This window comes from Ranitomeya imitator, chromosome 2 (genome assembly GCF_032444005.1).
Source record: "Ranitomeya imitator isolate aRanImi1 chromosome 2, aRanImi1.pri, whole genome shotgun sequence".
Taxonomy (NCBI): domain Eukaryota; kingdom Metazoa; phylum Chordata; class Amphibia; order Anura; family Dendrobatidae; genus Ranitomeya; species Ranitomeya imitator.
In genome coordinates this window covers 599,383,449-599,409,272 of record NC_091283.1, presented here as the reverse complement: position 1 = coordinate 599,409,272, position 25,824 = coordinate 599,383,449, and the positions used below count along the sequence as shown (strand labels likewise).

Sequence of the window (25,824 nt, the reverse complement as noted above, 5' to 3'; positions counted from 1 at the left end):
GTATGCCTAAATCACATTTAGTGTCCACAAGTTTGGCATTTCTGTAGTGATGAGAGCCCACCTCATTTAGAGGTGCATGTCTCCAGAAGCAGGAGCTGGACATAATGTACTGACTGAGTACTACAGCATACTGGGCACTAGAATGTATGGGCGCCATAATAGCAGAGTTGCAATTTTCACTCAGCAACATCCACTGTTGATTGTTTCTGAAAAACACCCATGGAGTCAAATCATCACTACATCTGTAGATACAGTACAAACCAAAAGTTTGGACACACCTTCTCATTTAAAGATTTTTCTGTATTTTCATGACTATGAAAATTGTACATTCACACTGAAGGCATCAAAACTATGAATTAACATATGTGGAATTATATACTTAACAAAAAAGTGTGAAACAACTGAAAATATGTCTTATATTCTAGGTTCTTCAAAGTAGCCACCTTTTGCTTTGATGACTGCTTTGCACACTCTTGTCATTATCTTGATGAGCTTCAAGAGGTAGTCACCAGAAATGGTCTTCCAACAATCTTGAAGGAGTTCCCAGAGATGCTTAGCACTTGTTGGCCCTTTTGCCTTCACTCTGCGGTCCTACTCACCCCAAACCATCTCGATTGGGTTCAGGTCTGGTGACTGTGGAGGCCAGGTCATCTGGCGTAGCACCCCATCACTCTCCTCCTTGGTCAAATAGCCCTTACACAGCCTGGAGGTGTGTTTGGGGTCATTGTCCTGTTGAAAAATACATGATGGTCCAACTAAACGCAAACCGGATGGAATAGCATGCTGCTGCAAGATGCTGTGGTAGCCATGCTGGTTCAGTATGCCTTCAATTTTGAATAAATCCCCAACAGTGTCACCAGCAAAGCACCCCCACACCATCACACCTCCTCCTCCATGCTTCATGGTGGGAACCAGGCATGTAAAGTCCATCCGTTCACCTTTTCTGCATCGCACAAAGACACGGTGGTTGGAACCAAAGATCTCAAATTTGGCTCATCAGACCAAAGCACAGATTTCCACTGGTCTAATGTCCATTCCTTGTGTTCTTTAGCTCAAACAAGTCTCTTCTGCTTGTTGCCTGTCCTTAGCAGTGGTTTCCTAGCAGCTAGTTTACCATGAAGGCCTGCTGCACAAAGTGTCCTCTTAACAATTGTTGTAGAGATGTGTCTGCTGCTAGAACTCTGTGTGGCATTGACCTGGTCTCTAATCTGAGCTGCTGTTAACCTGCGATTTCTGAGGCTGGTGACTCGGATAAACTTATCCTCAGAAGCAGAGGTGATTCTTGGTCTTCCTTTCCTGGAGCGGTCCTCATGTGAGCCAGTTTTTTTGTAGTGCTTGATGGTTTTTGCAACTGCACTTGGGGACACTTTCAAAGTTTTCCCAATTTTTCGGACTGACTGACCTTCATTTCTTAAAGTAATGATGGCCACTCGTTTTTCTTTATTTAGCTGCTTTTTTCTTTCCATAATACAAATTCTAACAGTCTATTTAGTAGGACTATCAGCTGTGTATCCACCAGACTTCTGCACAACACAACTGATGGTCCCAACCCCATTTATAAGGCAAGAAATCCCACTTATTAAACCTGATAGGGCACACCTGTGAAGTGAAAACCATTTCCGGCGACTACCTCTTGAAGCTCATCAAGAGAATGCCAAGAGTGTGCAAAGCAGTCATCAAAGCAAAAGGTGGCTACTTTGAAGAACCTAGAATATAAGACATATTTTCAGTTGTTTCACACTTTTTTTGTTAAGTATATAATTCCACATGTGTTAATTCACAGTTTTGATGCCTTCAGTGTGAATTTATTTTTATAGTCATGAAAATAGAGAAAAAATTTTAAATGAGAAGGTGTGTCCAAACTTTTGGTCTGTACTGTAACTTCCCAAAAAGATATCATTTCCAAAATGGGATCACTTGAAGGAGGATTCTGCTTTTCTTGCACCTAGAGGCTCTGTATGTGTAGTATGAAAACTATTCTAGGAAAATCTGTGCATCAAGAGGCAAATAGTGCTCCGTCCATTCCAAGTCTCCTCGGGTGGCTAAGCAATTCAGCAGTTCAGCAAAAATTGTATGACAAACTTTAGTGCCATTTTTACCAATTTCCCCTTGTTGAAAATGTAAAATCTGGAGCTAAAACAAAATTTCTGTAACACAAATATAATCATTTTTCATTCACTGCCCAATGGTGTAAGGTTCTGAGACACATCCGTGGTTTCAGTTTCATCACTGCTCCCTTAGATGAATTGAGAGGTGTAGTTTGTAAAATGGGGTCTCTTACTATTGGTTTTGCTGTTCTGGCACCTCAGTGGCTCTCTCAGTGGGTCATGGCACCCACAAACCATAACTGTAAAATCTGCACTATAACATGGCGCTTCTTCACTTCTAAGATTTGTACTGTGCTTCATAAGTAGTTCCCGAATACAAGCAAGGTATTGTTGCACTCAGCACAAATTGCACAACAAACTGAGAGGTCCATTTTATAAAAAATAAAAATTTGGGGCTAAGACAACATTTCAGCTGGAAAAATTTAAATGATTTTTTCTTCACCTTCCAATGGTATAAATTTCTGTGTGGCACATGTGTCAACATGCTCACTGTACCCCTAGATTAATTAATTGAGAGGTGTAGTTTGTAAAATGATGTCACTTTTTTTTTTTGCTGTTCTTGTATGTCAGGGACTCTGCTAATGTGACGTGCACCCTCAAACCATTCCAACAAAATCTGAACTCCAATATTCAAAGCTTTGCACTGTGCCTCAAACGTAGTTTACAACCACATGTGGGGTATCAGTGTACTAAGGAGGAATTGCACAACATCTTGTATGGTGCATTTTCTCCTGTTAACCTTGTGAAACTCAAAAATTTGAGGCTAATAGAACATTTTTGTAAGACAAATTAGTTTTTTTTTATTTATATGTTACTTAATTGAAGCACCAGGTGTCCAAAGTGCTCCTCACAAATCTAGATACATTCCTTGATGGGACTAAATACCAAAATGGGGTCACATGTGGGATATTTCCACTGTTTAGGCACATCAGGGCTCTCCAAACGCGACATGGCGACAGAGCTCGATTCCAGACATTTTTGCATCAAATGGTGCACCTTCTCTTCCGAGCCCTGCCATGCGCCCAAACAGTAGTTTTGCCCCACATATGGGGTATCTACATACTCAGCAGAAATAGCACAATAAATTTTGGTGTCCATTTTCTTTTGTTACCCTTGTGAAAATAAAAAAAATTGCGTCTAATATAAATTTTTGTGAAAAGTAAAATGTGCATTATTTTTTCTCTCCATTGCATTAATTCCTGTGAAGCACCTTAAGGGTTAATAAACTTCTTGAATGTGGTTTTGAGCAGTTTGAGGGATGTAGTTTTTAGAATGGTGTCACTTTTAGGTCTTTTTCTTTTATATAGGCCCCAAAAGTCACTTCAAATGTGATGTAGTCTCTAAAAATAATAGTTTTGTAAATTTTGTTGGAAAAACTAAAAATTGTTAATCAACTTTTAACCCTTCTAACTTCCTAGCAAAAAAATAATGTTTAAAAAATTGTGCTGATGGTAAATGATATTTATTAACCATTTTCTGTGACACAATGCTCTGGTTTAAGGGCATAACAATTAAAAGTTTGAAAATTGCTAGATTTTATAAAATTTTCGCCAAATTTCCGATATTTTTTAAAATAAATGCAAGTCTTAGCGAACTAAATTTCTATCATGACGTACAATATGTCACCCGAAAACATTCTCAGAATCACTGGTATCCGTTGAGGCATTCCAGAGTTATTACCACATAAAGTAACACTGGTCAGATTTTAAAAATGAGGCTCGGTCACTAATCTACATAGTGTGTTTGTCCTTAAGAGATTAAAAACCTATCGTATTTACTTTCAGATGTAGTGGTAGTCAGCAGGTAATTAGAGTTTAAATCATATTAGGATGGTTTATTGGAACGGCTGCTGCAGTGAAAAAAATAAATTATATTCTCTCTGCAGCCAAACAGATTCAATGATCAGGGTGGTGCAGGGACTTGTAACGGTCAGCACTCACTATAGTGAGCACTCCAACTGTTATTTGATTGACAGCTAGCTCTGCACACAGATGCTAGCAGTCAAGGTGGCGGGCAGTGATCACCGCGAACTTCCTGTGTAGTGAGGAGTGACTGTAACAGCCTTCTGCACAGTCCTGATTAGTGGAAGCGAGTGACTGCAGGGAGAAATAACTTAATTTTCTCCCAGTTGCCGCTGTTTCAGTGAATGAGACTAACGTGGTTTAAAATCTATGTACCTATAGGTTACCACTATAGCTGCAGGTTAAGGCTGCCGTCACACTAGCAGTATTTGGTCAGTATTTTACATCAGTATTTGTAGCCAAAACCAAGAGTGGAACAATCAGAGGAAAAGTATAATAGAAACATATGCACCACTTCTGCATTTATCATCCACTCCTGGTTTTGGCTTACAAATACTGATGTAAAATACTGACCAAATACTGTTAGTGTGACGGCAGCCTCATAGAGGTTTCGTAGGTGACATGTTCCCTTTTAAGGTAATCATATTTCTGGTCCCGTAAAAAAAATGTATTATTTTAGTATTTCTGATTTATTTAAGAAAATATGTCCCTTTTCCCACCAGTTCAGGACCATTCTGGATGTCCTCTTGTGATAGTTTATATGACACCCGGTATGATATTCCATTAGAGTCAGAATTTAGCTTCATGCAACCCTTGTGTAAAGAGAAGTGGAATGATCAGTCTGGCTTACATTCTTCTGGCAGCTCTGGTGATGACCTATTATCCCTATCAGAAGGGTCCAACTGTAGTCCACACTTCACACTTTCAGGTAGTTTTATGTTCATTTACTTTTAAGCGGAGGTACATTTTTCCACAATGTGATCATATGTTCATGTAACCGTGTTCTGTGTCTTTCTCAATTGGTTTCTATCTGTAATCCCTGTATTTAATGTATTCTTATAATATTAATTGCTTCCATGAGAAGCCTCAATAATAGCAAAAGGTATAAAAAGTGCTGAGAAGAAGGAAGTGAGTTAATGTGTGGCTGGAAGAACATGGGTAGCAGAGGTCCCTTTGTTTAGAATTACCAAGAACTATGCTACAAGAATTGAATGCTTCAAAAGAAAGGGCCTGTGAAAGGGGGAACCTCAGATGTATCTGCTGTGAGAGATGCAACTGCGAAGAGATGTTGTAGGTGGAGTGGTTGGGTGGAGTTTAGCCCATGAAGTAATCAACCATGAAAGCAGCGATGCGAAATGAGAGACTGTTTTGTGTATTTTGTTTGTTCAGGACAACTAAAATGGTAGTTTTGGAGCAGTTTACCCCACATTTCCCTTATGTAGAGATCATAAACAGTGTCAGAAATTTGTGTAGTTATGCCAAGGGGCTGTAGGCCCCAGTTATCAACCACAAGGAATGAAAATCAGAGCCTGTGAGCAGTGGTGGCCCCAAAGTAAAAGGTCTAACAGAGCTCCCAATTATTTCCAGTCTTTAATAGCAATGGTCTTTTTATATAGGTCAAAGGTAATTTTTGGGCCCTTTAGGCTCCGGAGCCCTGCCCCTGCTGTAGTTATGCCCCTGCCTGTGAGTGATGATGAGACATGTATGGTGTGAGAGAACGGCTGTGCACACAAAGTAAAAAGCATCAATATCTTGCTCTCATATTTTTTCAGAAGAGAACTTACTTAAATCTATTGGTGGCGAAACTCATGAGTGGAAATCAAGTGAGTCTGACAGCGGCAGGTTCTCACCTCATTTACACCTAAGATCACCCAGGTAATGTAATTGAATTATATAGAGCATAACATTATGACTTTGGCTACTTTCATGAATATTATTTGAATGTTTCCATTTTAATTACAACTTCTACACTGAAAATCAAGCTAGGTTGTCCTTTAAATTTGTTTCACAACTAATTAAAGGGAACCTGATAGCTAATACGTGCTGCACAATCCATAGGAAGCATGTATCAGGCACTGGCTGCTTGATATTTCAGCCACATACTTTTAATTAGGAGAAAAACATGGTTTAAATTGGAGCCTTTCATGCACAATAATGAATATGGAGTTAATCTGCAGGTTACTTGCTTTCTGACACTGTCACTGACTGACAACAGGCTAAGCATTTTGGCCAGCTGTCAGTCAGTGCTGGGAAGAACGTTTATAACCACCACTCACTAAGCACAGAGCGGTGACTGAAACCGTGCTGGTGCCACCCCTATGACTGAAAGAGCAAGGCTGCCGGAAGGAATAAAGTCCTGAAAAAGTCCCGATATCACATCAAAACTCAATCGACCCATCATAAAACAACAGGGTCCATCGGGTTTACGTTTGGTATCTGTTTTATATCAAATTTGGCAATATATTCAAGTTTCCATTATAGACTGAAACTACAGCACCAATATTAACAGAGCATTGCAAACCAAGTAGAGATGAACAAATCTTTTGGAAATTCCCTAATTTTTCAAAGATTCGATTTGCGGCATATCGACAGTATTCTAAAGGTACCGTCACACTAAGCGATGCTGCAGCGATACCGACAACGATCCGGATCGCTGCAGCGTCGCTGTTTGGTCGCTGGAGAGCTGTCACACAGACCGCTCTCCAGCGACCAACGATGCCGGTAACCAGGGTAAACATCGGGTTACTAAGCGCAGGGCCGCGCTTAGTAACCCGATGTTTACCCTGGTTACCATCGTTAAAGTAAAAAAAACAACCACTACATACTTACCTACCGCTGTCTGTCCCCGGCGCTGTGCTTCTCTGGTCTGGCTGTGAGCACAGCGGCCGGAAAGCAGAGCGGTGACGTCACCGCTCTGCTTTCCGGCTGCCCGGCGCTCACAGCCAAAGCAGAGAAGCACAGCGCCGAGGACAGACAGTGGTAGGTAAGTATGTAGTGGTTGTTTTTTTACTTTAACAATGGTAACCAGGGTAAACATCGGGTTACTAAGCGCGGCCCTGCGCTTAGTAACCCGATGTTTACCCTGGTTACCAGCGAAGACATCGCTGAATCGGCGTCACACACGCCGATTCAGCGATGTCAGCGGGAGATCCAGCGACGAAACAAAGTTCTGGACTTTCTTCCCCGACCAGCGACATCACAGCAGGGGCCAGATCGCTGCTGCCTGTCACATTGGACGATATCGCTAGCCAGGACGCTGCAACGTCACGGATCGCTAGCGATATCGTCTAGTGTGACGGTACCTTAAACCTTCCAATTGCTCGGAAAAATAATCTATTTTCCTCACAAACTAATCTTGTTCACTGTATGCAGCCATGCATACTTTGTGCACAGTTTCATTAGTGTTTTATGGCTTTCTCAACATATCTCTATGGCTAAGCAGTAAGCTGTGACATCCTCTCACTATCCAGATTCACCACAAAATGGTGGCTGTATTTCCTACTTTTACATAGGGTACGATTGTCCCTCCTGAATAACTGTGCTATACTATGTGATTTGATGTGATATCTGCAAGGCATTATGTGGGAAATCGACCCGGGTCATGTGATGCTTCTTTGGCTGACAAAACCTTTTTAGCTGTGTAAAATTTTAGGTGATTCATTTGAAGCAAATCGCATATTGTTTGCATGGCTGTTTTAAGTGAATTCCTAAAATTTGACACAAATTTGATTCTCTTTGAATAGTCTCCAGCACCAAGTAAAAGGTGCAAAGATTTACAGCATGTTCCAGTTCTCATCTCTTACTGTATTCAGAATTCCTTACTCAAGAAATGGGCAAAGTGCTGTCTGAGGTGCACATCTGGCCCTTTGGATGATGTTTCTGTGCAGCCAATATTTAGTGATACAGTTAATATTTATATACAATAATAATTATAATTACTATATTAATATTAATAATTAGCTGAATTAATTTTAGCATATTGGTTCAAACCTCCAAAATATTCACGGTAACTCATGTGGCCTCCGGGGAAAATGAATTGCCCACCCCTGCCTTACTCTGATAGAGTTGATGTGCTTACACCATGCATGCAATATACTGTAATTCTTGGTCTGCTCTAATAATAAAATCAATATTGCCCACTGTGGGCGAGAGCAGGTCTTCAAAAATATTTTTTGCTCAGCGCATTTCCTGCTGTTTCTTTGCAGTACTGAAAGTGGCTACAGCCACATGTCTGAGAATACACATTCCTACGTGACTCGATGCTGGTCAATTAATGACCAGTATGTACCCAGGAGTGGATCCGTTACTTCCTTGATGGCTTCTGATGGGAGCAGTAATGACTCTGAGCTTCAAGACTGCTGGGATATTTCCTCTGCATCCCCCTCACCATTTAACACACGTATTGGTAAATCCAATGTCTTTTTCTTGATGATTCTAGAGATGGGGTCTCTAGAATATTGAGGGCACTCAATATTTATTCTGTTCTATAGTTATTATAATTACTTTTTTGCTTGTAATATTGTGCCTAAATCTTTGTGTCCTCAGGTGTTCGCTGGAAGCCAGTTGGATGGCTGTTCTCTTCTGGGATGTTGTGGGCGATTTACACAGTTTCATTGTTGATAATAGCTGGTTGTGTTGTGGTCACAGTTCTTTATATGTCATCACTTGCTGAACATGGCTTCTTATTATGGCTTATTTCTTGTACGTGTGCAGTGCTTACATCTGCAGTACTACTGGAGCCTCTTAGGGTAAGTAAGCTATAACGTGTAAAAGGAACTATAATTTTATGGAAAATGCCTCCCAATTTCGCAACTGAATCCCTCACAAAAAAAGCATAATATCTATTTAGCACCCATGGTAGTTTTAATTTTTTTGCTTTCCTTCCTCATCCATTTTCCATGGTCTTAAAGAAATCTTGTCTTAGTTTTCTTTATTATTTTATGTATGCCGCATACACTCGAGTATAAACCGACCCGAGTGTAATCCGGGGCACCAAATTTTACCACAAAAATTGCATTGTCCCCTCATCCCCATCTTGATATGCATGACTCCTCATCCCTATCCTGGTCTGCATTGTCCCCTCATCACTATCCTGGTCTGCATGGCTCCTCATCCCTATCCTGGTCTGCATGGCTCCTCATCCCTATCCTGGTCTGCGTAGCTCCTCATCCCTATCCTGGTCTGCATAGCTCCTCATCCCTATCCTGGTCTGCATGGCTCATCATCCCGATCCTGGTCTGCATGGCTCCTCATTCCAATCCTGGTCTGCATGGCTCCTCATTCCGATCCTGGTCTGCATGGCTCCTCATTCCTATCCTGGTCTGCATGGCTCCTGATCCCTATGCTGGTCTACATGGTTCCTCATCCCTATCCTGGTCTGCTTAGCTCCTCATCCCTATGCTGGTTTGCATGACTCCTCATCCCAATCTTGGTCTGCATAGCTCCTCATCCCGATCCTGGTCTGCATGGCTCCTCATCCCTATCCTGGTCTGCATGGCTCCTCATCCCGATCCTGGTCTGCATGGCTCCTCATCCTGATCCTGGTCTGCATGGGCTCCTCATCCCGATCCTGGTCTGCATGGCTCCTCATCCCTATCCTGGTCTGCATGGCTCATCATCCCTATCCTGGTCTACATGGCTCCTCATCCCTTTCCTGGTATGCATGACTCCTCATCCCTATCCTTACCTGCATGGCTCCTTATCCCTATCTTTGTATGCATTGCCCCATCAAAGAAACATAAAAAAATGAAACCATCCTACTTACCGTCCCTGCGCTCCCTTGCTAATTTGCTTGTAAGCAGCGCATGGCAGTGACATTGTGCGCTGCTTACAAGCAGAGCACAGTTGCCGGAATACACACTGCTCTCCACTCCTAGACTATGTGCATGGAGGGCAGTGAGTATTCATTGCTATTTAGTAGCATGCACAGTGTCAGCTGCAGCCGCTGGATTCCTGCAGCAGCCGGGCAGTCATGTGTGCCCGCTGCTTAAGAGAAATCAACATTCCCTTCTCTCCACTCCCATGCTGGTGGCTGCAACTTCTGTGTCTACTATTGCAGAGAAATGAATAGTCACTGCCAGCACAGTGAATATTAATTTCTCTTTAGCATCAGGCGCAGGCATTTGTCACAGCAGCCGGCTCCTGCCTCCTGTCACCCACTGCTCCACCTCTGCTGTTCCCCTCCAACTTCTGGGATACTCACTTGAGTATAAGCAGAAGGGGGCGTTTTCAGCACAAAAAAAATGTGCTGAAAAGCTTGGCTTGTACTCAAGTATATATGGTATGTTTTATTTCATTACATCCTGTTAACCAAGAAACCAAGATGGTTTGCCCACAATTGCTTTTAAACCACATATGTCAAACTCTAACCCTTTGAGTGAGTCCATTTGGCCCGTGATGCTGGGCGGGCCCACAAGTATATTTGTCCCGTGACAACAAGCGGGTCCCCACCCGTCATGGCACTTTTACCCAACATCGCGCTATCAACTACATCAACATCCTAGATATCGATACAGTTGAAAGCAATGATTGAAGACGCTCCCATTAAAATAATTCCCCCTTTGCGTCTAACTTCTCAATGCAGCGGTCATGATTACATCATTACAATGCACCAGATGTACCCAGATGTGCAGAGGATCTCAATACACAATGAAGAGATTGGAGCAGGGGGGGAATGGGCAGAGGTGAGTATTTTTTTAATGTGCGGCCTATTATACTGTATGGAGCACTATGTGGGGCAATTATACTGTTTGGAGCACTATATGGAGCCCATTATACTGTATGGAGCACTATGTGGGGCCACTATACTATACGGAGCACTATTTTAGGCCATTTTACTGTATGCAACAAATTATGGGGCCCATTATTCTGTATGGATCACTATGTGGGGCCATTATACTGTATGAAGCACTGTGTGAGGCCATTCTATTGTATGTGGGGCCACTATGTGGGGCCATTATACTGTATGGAGCACTATGTGAGGTCTATTATACTGTATTGAACACTCTGTGGGCCCATTATACTTCATGGAGCACTATGTGGAGCCATTTTCTGTACGGAGAACTATGTGTGGCCATTATAATGTATACAGCACTATGTGGGGTCATTATACTGTATGGAGCACTATTTTCGGCTATTATATTCTATGGAGCACTGTGTGGCCATTATACAATTTGGAGCACTATTTGGGGCTATTATACTGTATGGAGCACTTTTTTTCTGTCCATTATACTGCATGGGGCACTATGTGGAGCCATTACATTATATGGAGCACTTTTTGTGGCTACTATTCTGCATGTGACACTATGTGGGTCCTCTATACTATATGGAACACTTTTTGTGGCTATAATACTTTATAGAGCACTATGTGGGGCCATTATGGTGTTTTGAACAATATATAGGGCCATTATACTGTGTGGAAAGCAATGCAAGGCCCCGATGTATTGTATGGAGGACTATTTGGAGCATATGATACTGTGTGGATCACTTTTTGTGTCCATTATGTATGGAGCACTATGTGGGTCAATTTTACAGTATAGAGACAATGATAAACGGTCTGAGGAGCACTGGGAAGAGGCACAGACGAGAGATGGGGTTAAACCACAACGCGTTTTGACGGAGGATTTGTGGATGTTTTACAGTATAGAGCACTATGTCGGACCATTATACTGTATGGAACACTATGTAGGGCCATTATATTGTATGGACCACTATATGAGGCCATTATACTGTATGGAAAGCAATGCAAAACCCTGTTATACTGTATGGAGGGCTATGTGGGGCCCCTTATACTGTATGGAGCACTTTTTATGGCATTTATACTGTATAGAGGGCAGTGTGGTGATTACTGTTGGAGAATCATTCTGTGATGGGGTCACTATTCTTCGTCAGAGGGATTGAGGGAGGGGAGTACAGTAGGGTCACTATACCATGTGTGTGGAGGGTACTGTGGAGGAATTCACTGAGGGGTATCATACTATGCTTGGGGGCACTTTTGTTTGCATCATACTTTATTATCTGTATTATTCAAACATTTTTATCCTTTGTTATGACATATTTAAATTCAGCCATTGGGCCATATGCTTTTTACTGCTCTTATTCCAATATTATATTCTAAGATCAATTCATGAAAATGTACTTTGTTTGTGGGACTTTCCCTTTAAATTTGCTTCCATATGAAAAAGTTCATCATTCTATTTGATGATAAGGAAACACTTTGTCAATTATAGACATTTTTTTTTATAAATATTAAGGTTGGCCCACGACTTTGTCCAAGCTTTTCATTTTGGTCCTCTGTGTATTTGAGTTTGACATCCCTGTTTTAAACCCTGGCCTAAAAATGTTTTGTTTTCTTTTTGTTTTTGTTCTTTTCGTAATCACGTGATGGCACCTTGCAGGTGGTGTTGCTGTCACTTTACTATGCACTATGTTGCCCCCCAGTTCTTAGTGAAGGACTGGGGTTGGTGGAGGAGCCACTTGTTAAGAAGATTTTGGACCAGTGTAATAAAGTTCGAGCTCCAGGAGGTTTCAGTCTTCTTCAGGCAAAAGAGGAAGCAAGGAGAGTGCGTGCATTGAAGACCATGATCAGGGTGAGAATCACAGATTATAACAGAGAAATCTAAAAGTGTGTTTTTTTTTAATATCTGCAAAATCCTTAAAACGTAAATCACTTGTTGGAGCATGCCAAACCACAGTGCCAATCTACCACAATGTAAACACATAGGTAAACTTGTCGCTTTGGAAGGTTTGTGACTGGGTTTCAAAACTCTAGGACCTATCATTTTCAACATATTCACAAAAAAAGATTAAATAAGGAAAGATTAATTTATGGCCTGGACTAATCCGCCCCAAATTTGGCACATAGATAAATCAGGCACTTTGGAAATTTTTAAACTGGGTTTCAGCTCTCTAGGACCTATTGTTTTTTAATTATTCTTGACATATTCACAAGAAAACAGAAATACAAAAAAATAAGTTTTGGCTCTCTAGCATCTACTATTTTAGTACTAAAAAAAAACAGATTAAGGCTAAGTTCACATTTGCGTATATGTGCGCAGCGTATCATCTGCATATGCAAACACTTGCCAAAATGCAAACGCATGTTCAGGGCCGGCTCCAGGTTTTTAAGGGTCCTGGGCGAAAGAGTCTTAGTGGGCCTCCCCTTTAACACATACCACAATTCATGATCGCATATAACACAGCCATGTAGTATATATCACAGCCCACATAGTATATAACACAGTCACGTAGCATATAACACAGCCATGTAGTATATAGCAGCCCACGTAGCATATAACACAGCCACGTAGTATATAGCACAGTTCACATAGCATATAACAGCCCATATAGTATATAGCACAGCCACATATTATATGACACAGCCCACGTAGTATATAAAACAGCCATGTAGTATATAGCACAGCTCACGTAGCATATAACAGCCCATATAGTATATAGCACAGCCACATGGTATATAACATGGCCCACGTAGTATATAGAACAGCCATGTAGTATATAGCACAGCCCACGTAGCATATAACAGCCCATATAGATTATAGCCGCTGCACTGCCTGACACACAGCGAGTGCGCGATGACATCATCGCGCATCCGCAGCGGCAGTGTCAGAGGCAGAGTGAGGAATGATGGGAGAGGGAGCATCAGGTGACGCTCTCTCCTCCATCATTTGCTTTGAACTTTACCGGCAGATGCTGGTATAGTTCAATGCAGCGGCGGGAGAGTTGGTGCTGGCGACAGGCAGGCCCCCCAGCCTCACAGAGACCCATAGCAGCTGCGTGATGTGCCGCTAGCTGAGGGCCCCTGGGGGAGCGGGGGCCCCAGGCAGCTGCCTGCCCCTAATGCCGGCCCTGAATGGGCCCCGCTGTCTCGCCAGGGCCCCGGCATTTGCCCGGGTACGCCGGGTTCTGACGCCAGCCCTGCGCATGTTTACACAGTGTTTTTTATCCGCATCAGCTTACGCATGACGGCAAAAAAAACCTACATGCACTTTTATGTGTTTTTTGCCTGTGTTTGTGTTTTTATGCACATGCTTCGATATTTCCAGGAGGGCGTGTCTCAATGGACATGTCTCAATCAGTTCCTGGACATGTGCTGTCCGAAGTATGCAAATGCATCAAACGCATGCGTACGCAAGGACATGCGTACGCATGCATACCCATAGACAGTAATGCGTTTTTTAATGCACTCATCTGCATGCGCATGCATATTTGACGAATTTTTACGCTTCCAAAAATGCAAGATGTTGCGTTTGCTGCGCCCAGCCGCACACCACGAAACTATGCGTGCACTCCTGCAACTTCATCGTGAGGGACTGATAGTTGCCATAGTGATCAGACGTCATCATGATGACATGCGGCTCGCACCATGGTCTAATAAGCTTATGTGAGAACAGGACTCACAGTTATAAAGCATTGCAATTCTTTATAACAGCGATGAAAGTGAAAAAAGTGAAAGTCCCATAAAAGGAGTAAGTAAAAAAGTAAAAAAAAAAAAATTGTAAAAATACTTAGGGGCTCTGTATATGGAGTCTGCAAACTATTCTAGGAAAATCTACGCATCAGGAGGCAAATAGTGCTATGTCCCGCTCGAGTCTCGCTGTATGGCTAAGCAGTACAGTACAGCTACATATGGGGTATTTCAGCAGAAATTGTGGAACAAATTTTGATGCCCTTTTTACCCATTTTCCCATGTGAAAACGTAAAGTCTGGGTGAAAACAAAATTTTTGTGGTATAAATGTAATTATTTTTTCTTCACTGCTCAATGATATAAAATTCTGTGACATACCCATGGTGTCAATAAGATCACTGCACCTTTAGATGAATTCTTTGAGAGGTGTAGTTTGTAAAATGGGGTCACTTACGGGGGCCTGCTGTTCTGGCTCCTCAGGAGCTTTTCCAGTGGGTCCTGGCACCCGCAACTCATTACAGCAAAATCTGCAATATAATATAGCGCTCCTTCCCTTATGAGGTTTGTACTGTGCCTCAAAAGTAGTTCCCGATTATATGCAGGGTATTGTCGCACCTAGGAGAAATTGCACAACATACTGTGAGGTCCGTATTTCCTATTAACCCTTACAAAAATTTGGGGCTAAAACAAAATTTTAGCTGTAAAAATTGTATTATTCTTTCAATGGTGTAAATTTATGTGAGGTACATGTAGTGCCAACATGCTCACTGCAACCCTAGGTGAATTTATTGGGGACACGTGTAGTTTTTAAAACTGTGTCACTTACGGGGGTTTCTGCTGTTATGGCACCTGCTGGTTCAAAGTGTTCACCACACATCTAGATAAATTCCTTGATGGGTCTAGTTTCCAAAATGGCATCACTTGTGGAGGGGTTCCAATGTTTAGGTACATTAGGGGTTCTCCAAACCCAATATGGCATCTGCTAACAATTTCAGCCAATTTTGCGTTCAAAACGTCAAATGGGGCTCCTTCCTTTCCGAGTCTCAAACACATATGGGGTATTTGCATGCATACTTAGGAGAAATCTAATATATAAAGCTGAATGTGTGTGTGTATGTATGTGTGTGTGTATGTCCGGGATTGGCATCTGCACTGTCGCAGCTACAGCCACAAAATTTTGCACAGTCACACGTCTGGGCCCCGAGAGCATCATAGGCTATATTGTGAGGCAAAATTTTAACCCCGCGCGTTCCAATTCACCAAACAATTTTGCCCCTATCTACATAATAAAAAAAAAGTGAAAGGAAAAGTGTTGGAGGCAAATTGACAGCCAGGAGGAGATGACACACAGGTATACAGTATACTATATACAGGGGAGATGATATACAGCTATATATTATATACAGGAGGAGATGACATACAGGTATATACTATATACAGGGTAGATGACATACAGGTATATACTATATACAGGGGAGATGACTTACAGGTATATCTAATATATAAAGCTGAATGTGTGTGTGTGTGTATGTATGTGTGTGTATGTCCGGGATTGGCATCTGCACCGTCACAGCTACAGCCACAAAATTTTGCACAGTCACACGTCTGGACCCCGAGAGTGTCATAGTCTATGTTGTGAGGCAAAATTTTAACCCCGGGCATTCCAATTCACCAAACAATTTTGCCCCTATCTACATAATGGGGAAAAGTGAAAGGAAAAGTGTTGGAGGCAAATTGACAGCCAGGAGGAGATGGCATACAGGTATATACAATATACAGGGGAGATGATATACAGCTATATATTATATACAGGAGGAGATGACATACAGGTATATACTATATACAGGGGAGATGACTTACAGGTATATCTAATATATAAAGCTGAATGTGTGTGTGTGTATGTCCGGGATTGGCATTTGCACCGTCGCAGCTACAGCCACAAAATTTTGCACAGTCACACGTCTGGACCCCAAGAGCATCATAGGTTATGTTGTGAGGTGAAATTTTAACCCTGCGCGTTCCAATTCACCAAACAATTTTGCCCCTATCTACATAATGGGGAAAAAGGGAAAGGAAAAGTGTTGGAGGCAAATTGACAGCAACAAGATATGAACAAGGGGGACTTGAAGAGTGAGAGCGATGGCGCCAAAGAGTATATACCGTACAGTTGCTAAGGTGGGGCCCCGACATGGGATACTCATCACACACGGGGATATGAACACACACAAAATGCGCCACACACTACCACGTGCTTGAACACATATACCACCCTCAGCACACATTTCACCACACATACACCAACCTCGCCACATAAAAGTCGAAACACAAAAGTCGCCGCTCAAAACTTGCCACGCGCAAAACACGCCACGTGCAAAACTAGGCTCATGCAAAACTCGCCACACGTGCAAAACTCACCTCATGGAAAGCTCGCCACACGTTGAAAAATTACCACATGCACAAAAGTTGCAACACATGCAAAAGTTGCCTCACCCAAAACTTGCATACTCAAAACGCACCACACATAAAACTCGCCACGCGCAAAACTCGCCATGCGCAAAACTTGCTGCACACAACTTGCTACACTAACCTGTCACATGCAACTCGACACACAAAAAGTTGCTACACGCATGTCGCCACACAAAACTCATCTCACAAAAGTCGCTACATGCATGTCGCCACACGCAACTCAACACACACAACTTGACACATGAAACTCGACCTAAAACATACACAAGTCTGGTATTATCCTTCAAAAATAAAAATCTGATTAAAAAGCAGACAAACTACAAGAGCAACAATTGTACCATTTAGGAAATACGGCAGCTGTCAGTCACATGACCTGTCTATTATGTGTATGTGTGAGCTAATATATACTGCCAGGGGGGAGGGCTTCCTGTTGGCTGGGGATTTATCAGGCTGACAATTTAGCTTACAAATACTGAGGTAAAAATACTGACCAAATAATGTGTGAACGCGGTCTAATACAGGAGGAGATGACACACAGATATATACTATATACAGGAGATGACACACAGGTATATACTATATACAGGAGGAGATGACACACAGGTATATACTATATACAGGGGAGATGACACACAGGTATATACTATATACAGGGGAGATGACACACGTATATACTATATACAGGAGGAGATGACATACAGGTATATACTATATACAGGAGGAGATGACACACACACATATATACTATATACAGGGGAGATGACACACAGGTATATACTATATACAGGAGGAGATGACACACTGGTATATACTATATACAGGGATATGACATACAGGTACATACTATATACAGAGGAGATGACACACAGGTATATACTATATAAAAGAGGAGATGGCACATAGGTATATAGAGGAGGAGATGACATACAGCAGGTATATACTATTTACAGGGAAGATGACATACAGGTATATACAATATACAGGAGATGACATACAGGTGTATACTATATATAAGGGAGATGACAAACATGTATATACTGAGGGGAAAATGAGAGGTGTGAGGTGAAAATGAGGGGTGTGAGGTGAAAATGAAAAGGTGTGAGTGCAAAATGAGAGGAGTGAGGGAAAATAGTGGATTGATCGGAAAATTACAGATGTGAGGTCGAAATGACAAGTGTTAGGGGGGAATGAGAGGAGTAAGGGGGAAAATAAGAGGAGTGAGGGGGAAAATGAGAGGTGTACGCGAGAAAATGAGAGATGTGAGGGGGAAAATGAGAGGCGTGATGGAAAAATAAGAGAAGTGAGGTGCTATAACTAACCACAGATATTTACTATGCCCTTGCAATGCCGGGCTCTTCAGCTAGTTGTAAAATAAATTGCATGGTACAATTTCTCCTGTTACCCTCATGAAAAAAAATTGGGGATAAAAGAACATTTTTGTGGAAAAATTAGATTTTTTATTTTTCGGCTGTATATTATAAGATTCAGTGATGCATCTAGGAATTCTATGTGCTCACTTCAAATCTAGATACTATGACAGGGTTACTGGTGCTATATGTGAAAGGGAGATATGTATCACAAAGGTTGCTTTCTTCCGTGATGTGAAACACATAAGTTTCTTTCCAGCGCCTATGGAGGAATCTGTAGAACAGCTCCAGCGCCTATGGAGGAAGCATCTACCTCGAGAAAAACTGTTTATCAGTAACCGATCGATGGAGCACAGACACAGAAGAGAAGGCTCTCTTCAATGACGTAAAGGCCTCCTCCGCCTTTGGAGTCCAATCCTTGGGGTTAACGCATACCCAAGTGAGAGCCGAGATGGGTGCCACATGAGTTGAGAAGTGTGGAACGAATTGCCGGCAATAGTTTGCGAACCCCAGGAACCGTTGTATCGCTTTAAGCCTGAACGGGCGAGGCCATTTGAGGATTGCTGAAAACTTTTTTGGATCCATCTTTAGACCTGTGACGAGACAATAGGCATAGAGGATTGCTCAAAGACGCATTTCTCAAACTTGGCGTACAATCTGTTCTCCCTGAGCCTTTGTTAGACCTGGCGAACATGCCTCCGATGAGTGGCTAAATCTGCGGAGTATATCAAGATGTTATCCAAGTAGACAACTACACATGAATAGAGAAGATCTCTAAAAATATTATTTACGAACTCTTGGAAGACCACGGATGCATTACTGAGGCAAAATGGCATGACCAGGTATTCATAGTGTCTATCTCGAGTGTTGAAGGCTGTTTTCCATTCGTCTCCCTGATGTATACGGATCAGGTTGTAGGCACCTCTGAGATCTAATTTGGTGAAGATCTTGGCTCCCCTGAGATCATCAACAGCTCAGAAATAAGTGGTAACGGGTACCTATTTTTTTTACCGTGATCAGGTTTAATCCTCTGTAGTTGATACAGGGCTGTAGAGATCCATCCTTCTTCTTAAAAAGAATCTTGCACCTGCCAGTGAAGATGACTTCCGGATAAAACCTATAGCTAAGTTCTTCTGGATGTACTCCAACATGGCCTGGTCTCTGCATGAGAAAGAGGATAGATTCGCCCTCGAGCTGTTTCTGGAAGCAGATCAATAGGACAGTCATACAACCTGTGTGGAGGCAGCCTCTCTGCTTCTTTTTTCCACAAAGACATCTGCGGAGGCCCAGTAAGAGGATAGTAAACGTGACAGAGCAGTTGGCTCTACTGGAGGGCAAGCAGGACAGATGGAAACGATATAACTGTCAGAGCAGGAATCTCCCCAGCGCAAAACTTCTCCAGTCTTCCAGATTAAGACTTGCTCATGTGCTTGAAACCACGGTAACCCTAAGAGCAAGGGGTGAGACAAACCTGGCAAAACATATAAACAGATTCTCTCTGAATGCATTAGACCTATCCGAAGTTCCACTGGCTCAGTCTGGAACTGAACGGGCTCGGTCAAGGGTTTGCCATCCACGGAGGTCACCTGCAAAGGATTCGGAAGATGCTGGACTGGAATCCGGTAATGATCCACCACCGCTTGCTGAATGAAGTTTCCCGCGGACCCAGAATCCAGGTCGCCATACTCTGAAAAACTGACCGTACTGAAGGATAATGACACAGTCGTCTGCAGCGAAGGAGAGTGATGATCCTCACCCAAGGAAGCCTCTCCTACTGACCCTAGGCTCTGGAGTTTCATGACTTCACAGGACAGAAGCAGATCAGATGTTCTGAACTACCACAGTAGAAACACTTCCCCTCTAATCGATGCTCCACCTGGTGCTGTTTAGTCAAGTTAACTTGGTCCACTTGCATAGCCTCCGGAAGCGAAGCTGAAGATGAAAAAGCAAGCATTTTTTGAAACTGGGAGCCACGTGATATGACCTCCCCTCTCACCTAGATTCCTTGGAACGTTCTTGAAACCAAAGGTCAATCCGGGTTGCCAGAGTCACAGGAGTATCCTGACCCGCCAACTCATCTTATATTCTCCTAGACAGACTTACCCAGAAGGTAGCCACCAAGGCCTCGTTATTCCAGGATAACTCAGAGGGAGGGTACGGAACCGAACAGGATACTGAGCCACCGTGAGTCTCTCCTGAGGAGACGGAGGAAAGAGGAAGCTGTCAAAGAAGCATGGCCAGGCTTGTCAAAAGTCCTGCGGAACGCCTCAAGGAAAAACTGCAGGTTAGTAAACAGGTGATCCCGTCTCTCCCACAACAGATTCAGCCAGGCGAGGGCCTCTCCCGCAAGGTGCGGCATAATGAAGCCCACCTTAGCCCGATCAGAAGCAAATATATGTCCCAAGAGTTCAAAGTGCAGTATGCACTGATTAATGAACCCCCAACAAAGAGCGGGATCGCCATTATACTGAGTGGGAGCTGCCAGACGAAGTCCTTTACCTGCCTTACAGGGAATCTGGAATCCTGCAGTAGAGGTACTCACAGCCTGAGCAGAGACAGAAGAGGCTGAAGATATCACCGAGTCCAGCATGTAGACAGGTTGCGCAGATAGGTTGTAATCTTTTCCTGCTGGTCTCTCAGGCGGGTAACCTCCTGGCATAATTCGGCTGCTGGAGGTGATTGGGATCTAGCGCGTTCCATGGCCGGAGCAATCTGTAACAAATGGAAGTGGAGGCACAGATGTTGCAGTGTACATTCTTTTATTGTTGTTTTAGTGGAACCACTGGACCATGGCCCGGGGGGCTATGAAGGGGGTGTGACTATGTGAGCCCCAGACACCCGTAATAGACCCCTCGAGCAGGGTCAGATTGGAATGTCCGAGGGACACAGGTGCTACCTCCAGTTTGACCCCGGACACGAGGCAGCTGGTCCAACAGGGCAGGTGGACTGGCCAAGATAGCAGGTAGCGGAGAGTTAACCGACGGCAAGACGCTGAGTAAGATGGAGCTGGCACTGGCGGTACAGATGTCATCCTGAATGCCGCAATGATGAGCAGTTGAGCGAGACGGGACTGGCACAAGCATCACAGGTATCATCCTGGATAGCTGGGAAACGAGCAGCAGACAATCTGAGAAGACAAAAATGTTAGCAGGATACACAGACAGAATGCCTGCACGACAGTATAGGGAAGCGGCAGCTAGCAATAGAAAGCACTTGTTGCTTCGGCGCCTCCTCTATGGCAGAGATACCAGAAAAAGTTCTCACTATTATATCATTGGTTCGGAGCATATTTGAAAAATGCGTGCATTCTCTTTAAGAGACCGGGAGCGCATGCACCCTAAGAGTCATACTCGGAGACCTTCTGGCCGCGCGCCAGGAAGCAGCAGCAAGAGGAGAGCCAGCAACCGAGGCCGGGCAGCAGGGAGCGGACCCAGAGCGGGGATCCCGATGGGACCCCCGCGGAGGTACGGGTGTCGGCACTACACACACCTATAGCCTTGTGTAAGGATCCTTGAAAGAATTGGATCCTGATGCAATATTAATAGGAGTCTGAGAAGTAAATGTATGATGTCATTATAGTCACAAAAGTAGGAAGACATGATTTTTGTTTAGAGACAGATGTATCCTCCACACAGTCAGTCGGTAAAGAAACTCTATAGCAAAAACTCGGCACTCAACTTAACGTAATACAGGTGTTTAATGGTGTCCACAAAATAACAGAAACATTTCGGTCCTACATCTGGACCTTCATCAGTCACAGTTGATAAATGTGAGGGAGCGAGTGGACCCACAGAATTGCTGATTGTGGAATGAGATCACACTTGTGTGTGAGCGCTGCCTGTATGTGGGCAGTATAGCCCCAAATGAAGCGATATACCTTAAAATATTAGGACATAAGTGCCGTGCCTGTGTGGGACGCGGAATCCATCACTAGTCCATGGACTAGCTACTACATGGACTAGAGGTGGATTCCGCGTCCCACACAGGCACGGCACTTACATTTAAACCACGTTTCAAAAGCATCAGTTTGTGTCAAAGAAATAGTACTAGCAGACATATTAATTACATCAAAGTCCTCCATAGGGAAATTTGAAGAGTCTATTACCTTATCCCCCTCAAATGATAATGATATTGTCCTCCTGTGCCCCCCTCTTCCTCCGTCGTTTTTTTAGGGGTGATATGGTAATGGATAGCATCCTGATTCTGTGCATTCTTGTGTGAATAGGTTCCTTCATGTGAGTTGCCCCAGTGGGCTAGGGGTACTCGGTACCGGGTCCTGCGGTTCACAGGGGGATGTCACGGTGGCTGCGACCCGGTCCGTGGCCCAAGGCGCTCATGTAAAAGGGAAAGGTCTTAAAAGGGATAAAGTTTGTGTTCGTGATGCCACCTGTGGTATTCGGTCAGGGTGTTAGGTGTCGAGTTCCCGCCTCTGCACAGGGGGAATCTCGAACCATCTCTGCTACGGTCTCCCATTCTTCTCCAGCCGCAGTGGAGTCTGCTCAGCGGAGACGTCGGTCCCAGTGTCTTGTTCAGTCTCACTCTGTGCATAGGGTTACTGCTGCCTTTCCAGCTTCTGCCATTGAAGCCAGTGCTGGGCAGCGGCGAGCAGACGCTTTTGGGACTAAGTCCTGCTTTTTCCCTTCCGAGCATGCCCAGGGTGAGATCTCCCGTTGGGAGATCGAGGGTCACATGCTCAGATGCTGCAGCGGTTCCCATTGGTCCTCCAGGAAGGTCTTGAAGGTGCTAAACTTCTGTGGCAGCTTCCCATTGGTCCTTTATTGGAAGATCCTGAACGTGCTGCAGCTATATAAGCTTCGCATGACCGCACGGCCATGCGCTAGTGTACATTTGTAAACGTGTGTGTGTTGTGAGTTGAACTTCGCTCTTTAAATAACCCTCCCTATTGGATGACTGTTCGCGGAAGATGTATGATTGCTATCTAGCGCCCGACTTACCCAACAGCACGTTACACACTAATACAGCGTCTAGTTGCTGTGTCCGCCAGTGCGGCGCCGTGCAATTTCACAGCGCTTTCCTGACCCAAGCCTGGGTGGTTAGTGGCGTCCGCCAGTGCGGCACCGCACGCACTCTCGTGCATTCTTTTGTTATTATTTTGGTTACGCTGACACCCCAGTTGCGGTGTCGACCACAAGTAGTCTACACAGACTCAGATCCCAAGTCTTAGGACTGAGCTCGGAGACTCCTTGCTTGTGCTCTTGTGTGTGGTACCGCGGCCCTGTGACTTAACAGGGTTCGCTTCCTTCACACAGGGTGAAGTTAACCCGTGTGTATTCACATTGTACCGCCATATAGTCCGTCATTACTTGGCAGCAGGTTCCATCTCTGCACGGTGGACCCTGGGCTGCGAACGCACCTTATTCTACCTATCTTATTATTTGGTGCGTTCCGCTAGCCCTAACACAGGGTGACCGACGCTGCTTTAAGGGTTCTGCTGGGTTGATGATATGGCAATTAGATGGTATACCTTCCCACAGGTGAAGTATGTCCCCAGGGCTTCCCGGTGTGTAGATGATGGATGGTGAGAGGCACAGTGAAGAACGAGGACACAAGGTTGCAGTCTCTTTACCTTTACTGAAGACTTCAGCATCCACAGTCCAGGTTACCAGATTACAGGGCAGGCAGAGTCCGGCCGGTTTGGAGGCAAGTCCAGAGTCCCCTTGTCCAGGTGGAATTCAGTAGCCTTCCTTTGCGCTGCAGTGTTGTAGTCCCTTACTGCTAAGCTGCTCATAAGGTCCTCTCAACTGTTATAGATGTTATGTCTCTCTCTCTGTCCCCCAGATAGGATAGGACAAACCCATATGACTGGTGGCTTGAGGCGGTTTATAGAGACTCTATCATGCCCCAGCCTCTAAGGGGTGCCACCGTGCCTCCTGGGTGTAGGGCGGACAGGTAACGTGAAATTAGCTGTCCTGCCGGTCTCTGGAGCTAGGCATAAAGGTCGTTACTCCCTCGGTATTCCAGCTACCGGGCTTCTGCGCCTCAGAAGGAGGCAGCCTGTGTAGGGCTGGTCCCCTTCTGATATTCACTCCTTTGCTATGACTTCCTTGTGCAGCGCCCCAGAGTCCTGGTCGTTGCAGTGATGTTGCTCTCCCACCAGGGGGAGTGATGTTACGTCTGATGGCACCATAGGAGTTAAACCCTGCCAGGTATCACGGCCACACACACATTTCACACTCCAGTCCACCAGGGGGAGCTAAGGTTCTATCTACTAGGCCACTCCTCACATTAGGGTAAAACTGGTGGGTTGGTTAGGAAGTTAGTCAGAGTCAGGAGGAGTTGGAGGAGAGAAGAGTTCCTGGCTGGAGACTAGCGAGAAAGGTCTCCAGGCCGAGCTGATTAGGGTGATCTCTAGTCAGATCCAGACTACGGTCTGAGGAGGAGGAAGGACACGGAGCTGTGCCTGCAACCCATGCAGCAGCATCCTAGGAAAGGACAAGAAGGGAAGTGTGTTGTAGTGAGTGAGAAACGAAGTCGTAGCAACAGGAGTAAAACATCAGTGGGAGATCAGCTAGAAGCAGGCTGCCTCCATCTGAAGCGCAGAACCGGTAGCCGGAGCACCGAGGGAGTAATAGACTCTACGCTTTACTTCAGAGACCGGCAGGGCAGTCAGTTCCAAGTTGGCTGTCCAACCTAAACACCTAAGCAGACAAGGTGGCAACGCGGAGGAGGGGCGACACTAGGGTCCCTATAAAATAGCCTCCATACCACCGTCATACGGGTTTTGTCCTATCCATCTAGGGGACAGTGAGAGGAGTAACAAGAGTGAGGACCCTATTCGAGCTAATGCAAGTAGGGACCTACTACGTTACTGTGCGCAAAGGGAAGGCTACTGATTTCCACCTGAATCAGGGCGCTCTGGAATTGCCATCAGACCGGCCGGACTCTGCCTACCCTGTAACCTGGTACCCTGGACTGTGGATGCTGAAGCCTTCAGTAAAGGTAAAGAGACTGCACCCACTGTGTCCTCGTTATTCACTGCGCCTTGCACCATCCACCATCAACATCTACACTCCTGGGAAGCCCTGGGGAAACACTTCACCTGTGGGAAGGTATACCATCTAGCTGCCATAACATCACCCCAGTGGACCCCTAAGCAACGTCGGTCACCCTGACCGAATACCACAGGTGGCGTCACGAACATTACCATCTTATATGAACTCTGCCTGTTATTGGGCGCCCCTCATAGGGCCACGGTCTGGGTTGGGCCATCGTGACATCCCCGCAGAAGGGACCGAAGGACCCGGTACCGAGTACCCCATTGCCCTTACGTGGGGGCGATCCACTTGCATGCTCGCTGCAATACAGTTCTGCCTTCGATGTCTCTTTCTAGGAGCTGCAGCTCTGAGGGCATGCACAGCTCTGTGTCCTTCTCCTTTGCTCTCTGACAGGATCCCATCCCTGTCAGGGACCAACTAACTGAGCGGAGCTCATCCAGCAACTGACTAACTTTCCCTACAGGTGACAGTTTTACCTAAGTGTGGGGAGTGACCTAATAAATAGGAGCAAGAGCTCCCCCTGGTGGCCTGGAGTGTGAAAAGTGTTGCATGTTTGTGATACCTGGATGCAGTAATCCTTCTTTGCCTCCAAATGTAGCATCACTCTCCCCGAGAGGAAAGCAATACCACTGGGATCCGTT

The 25,824-nt window shown here is 44.4% G+C and overlaps 1 protein-coding gene across 1 annotated transcript in view; it reads left to right on the top strand.

Moving 5' to 3' along the window:
* Window positions 1-25,824, top strand: part of LOC138666740 (polycystin-1-like) — a 279,344-nt gene that overhangs the window by 232,482 nt on the left and 21,038 nt on the right. Inside the window, exons 36-40 of the mRNA XM_069754924.1 lie at window positions 4,579-4,838; window positions 5,683-5,785; window positions 8,116-8,315; window positions 8,456-8,658; window positions 12,307-12,498. Of these exons, the coding sequence (XP_069611025.1) occupies window positions 4,579-4,838; window positions 5,683-5,785; window positions 8,116-8,315; window positions 8,456-8,658; window positions 12,307-12,498 (958 nt within the window). The remainder of the gene's footprint in view (window positions 1-4,578; window positions 4,839-5,682; window positions 5,786-8,115; window positions 8,316-8,455; window positions 8,659-12,306; window positions 12,499-25,824) is intronic.